This window comes from Otolemur garnettii, unplaced genomic scaffold (genome assembly GCF_000181295.1).
Source record: "Otolemur garnettii isolate 467f Iridium unplaced genomic scaffold, OtoGar3 scaffold00219, whole genome shotgun sequence".
Taxonomy (NCBI): Eukaryota; Metazoa; Chordata; class Mammalia; order Primates; family Galagidae; genus Otolemur; species Otolemur garnettii.
This window is the reverse complement of record NW_003852614.1, coordinates 1652232-1655341: the sequence shown is the minus strand read 5'-3', so window position 1 is coordinate 1655341 and position 3110 is coordinate 1652232. Positions and strand designations below refer to the sequence as shown.

Below are 3110 nucleotides of genomic sequence, written 5' to 3'. Positions count from 1 at the left end.
AAGGAAGGAAGGTCGGTCTCTGTCACCAACAACCAAGAGCATAAGGCCACCAACGCTTCTTTCACATGTTTCCCCATTCTTAGCTTAGGGTCAAAGCTATGATGAGGTAAAGTCAGGCTTGGGGTCCTTTTGCAGGAGTAGAAGGAGACAGGGTCCATTCATTCACTCATGCATATACCTAACAAACATGTATTAGCACCTACTGTGTGCCAGGTGATGTCCGGCCTCATCTAGCCAAGCAATACATTTTCCTTGATACTTTTCTTTCCAGACAAATTCCTTCTCTCTAAAGCAGGCGTCCTCAAACTATGGCCCACGGGCCACATGCAGCCCACCTAGGACACTTATCCTGCTCGCCAGGTGTTTTTGCCGCTGCTGCCTGTCCTGCTTAGCAGCTGACTCGTCCCGGGGCCCACAGTCTAGCCCTCCAACGGTCTGAGGGACAGTGAACTGGCCCCCTGTTTAAAAAGTTTGAGGACCCCTGCCTAAAGGCTCTCAAGAGTGTCCCAGCTAGTCTCAAAATCCCTGCCTTTTACAAAGAGTAGATAGTATAGTTAATCAATGATTTGTACAAAATAGTGAGGTATTTTCCCCTTGCCCCGATGGGTGAGAGTGTAGTTGAAGAAGTACCCTTGGCAGGAGGGAGAATAGGAGGCACTTGATGGTGGTGAGGCATCTAAGGGAAAAGGTTACATCACACTAGGTGTGTATGGATGGTATAGTGGAGAGGGGTGAGGTAAATAGAGAACTTAATCTACTCCAGTGATTAAGCCTTTCCTTTTCCTCCCCTCTTCCAAGAAAAGGCTCAACATCAGCTCCATGGCCAATATCTCCAAGTAAGTAAGAACTCCTTCTAATGCTCTGAACATGTGAATTGGTCCCTGCCCAAACCTAAGTATTTGCCTCTGTGGTAGAGGGGTTCCCAAACTTTCCCTAATTTGTGGCCATGGACTCTACCCGACTAACCTTTACCTTTGTTCTATCCTATGCTTCTGTAGCTACTTCTTTTGATCCTGGGAATATTTCCTTTTCTCCCCACTTCCCTTTTTTTGCTTTCACTTCCTTCCTCACCCCTATTCTCCCAATCCCCATAGGGTGTTTAAGAAGACCAGCTCCAATGGGAAGGTGAGAACTTGGCCCAGCTGGGAAAATGAGAGAACAAAAGGGATAGGTGGTTACATCCTTCAGGGTCTCAGGGGTTTGGACTGGGGGATTCAGAAGAATCCATTCTAAGATGATGGTGAGAATAACATCGGAGGTTGTTCCAATACAGCTCTCCATCTACCTGGGGAAACGGGACTTCATGGACCATGTGGACATGGTGGAACCCATTGGTGAGTCCAAAAAAGGGAAGAGCCTGGGGAAAAGGGAATGGGAGTCAGGAAATAAAAGAAAGTCCAGGAAGGACCATGCAGAAAAGGAAGCCAATTCAAGGGAAGAATGGGAAGAACAATTTCAAGAATTAACTTCTGCTTCATTGTCTGAGAGTTTTTCCTAACCAAGGTGCTATCTCCTCCTCTTTTCACAGATGGTGTAGTCCTGGTTGATCCTGATTACATAAAGGGTCGAAAGAGTAAGTGGCAAGCCTGTTGGTCTTTGTATGTTCCCCGGGTCCCAAACTGAAACATGGCACATGCCCCTTCCCCAAATAACACATAGTATTTAAGATAAAATATTTCTAAAGCATAAATAAAACTTTATTTTTTTAAATTATCCAACACTGGGTGGCACCTGTGGCTCAGTGGATAGGGCACCGGCCCCATATATCAAGGGTGGTGGGTTTGAACCTGGCCCCGCCCAAGTGCAACAAAAAATATCTGGGCGTTGTAGTGGGTGCTTGTAGTCCCAGAAGGTTGCTGTAAGCTGTGACACCACGGCACTCTACCAATAGTAATAAAGTGAGACTGTCTCTAAAAAAAAAAAAAAAAAAAAAAATTACCCAAAACTTACATGCCTACTAAAATTAAAATAGGTTCTTTCTAAAATTTCTGATTTTCTCTGTTATTGTTGGTGGCACCCCTGCTTGGCTATTGATTTGAGTACAGGCTTAGATTGCGCATGGAATAATCTAAACACCAGAAATCCATATTTTTATGCCAATTTCCTGATTTTCATTTAAAAGGCCTGGGTAAATTAAAAAACATTTGTTTATGTAGGTTGGATGTGACTCTCAGGGCTGCCATTTTGCAACCTCTGGTATATGTCTTTCCATCTCCCTTTTTGTGTAGAGAAACTGCCTAACCTTTCTTTTAAAAAACTTCCACACAAAAAAACAAAATGACAACCACAGGAAGTAACAGCAAGTCACATTACTCTCGCAGCAGTACAAAATTACACTGAAATATTTTTATTGCTTTTTTCCTATTTAATTTTCACTATGGAATAATCCTACTGTGATCCAACTAGACTGAGAATTGGGTTTGCTTTGAAAAGGACTCAGAATGAGTTGATGAATACTAGTTCAGATGTAACCTTTAGATATTGGAGAATAAAGTAGCCTTAATCTCTCAGATTAAGCAGTGTGGATAAGCAATCCCACCAGTTTTAAATATCAGAGAAATTTAGGCATATACCCACAAATTAACCAACTTATTTAAGATTTTCAAGTACTCTATATTTCTAAAACCTAAATCATTTGTTCACCTTCCTACAAAATCTTAAGAAAAAACTATGAAATTTTTGGTTTAAAAAAATACATGTTAACCCAGGAATAAGATGCATTTTACTTTTATTCTAATCTTTTTATTTGTAGTTTAAGTTGTGCATATTTCTTTCTTAAGTTTATTCCCAGCTATTTTATACATTTTATTACTTTTATGAATCTTATCTTATTTGCATCATTTTTTTTTTTTTTGTAGTTTCTGGCCAGGGCTGGGTTTCAATCCGCCACTTCCAGCATATGGGGCTGGCACCCTACCCCTTTGAGCCACAGGCACCACCCCACTTTTTTTCTTTTTTTTTTTTTGGTCATTCCAGCCTAGATACCAAAGGAACCAGTCTGATCTATCTGTTACAGCAAAGATTCATAGGAATTAATAGCTCTCAGTCTTTGAAAGTCTAAAAATTACTTTATCATTCCCTCACTCTGGAATCATAGTTTACCTGTGCAG

General features: G+C 41.2%; 1 protein-coding gene across 1 annotated transcript in view; it reads left to right on the top strand.

Annotated features, from left to right (window-relative positions):
• The first annotated feature begins 799 nt into the window (after nucleotides 1-799).
• ARR3 (arrestin 3) overlaps nucleotides 800-3110 on the top strand; it is a 14575-nt gene continuing 12264 nt past the window's right edge. The window contains exons 1-4 of the mRNA XM_003801764.3: nucleotides 800-836; nucleotides 1095-1125; nucleotides 1274-1334; nucleotides 1529-1573. Of these exons, the coding sequence (XP_003801812.1) occupies nucleotides 820-836; nucleotides 1095-1125; nucleotides 1274-1334; nucleotides 1529-1573 (154 nt within the window). The 5' untranslated portion in view covers nucleotides 800-819. The remainder of the gene's footprint in view (nucleotides 837-1094; nucleotides 1126-1273; nucleotides 1335-1528; nucleotides 1574-3110) is intronic.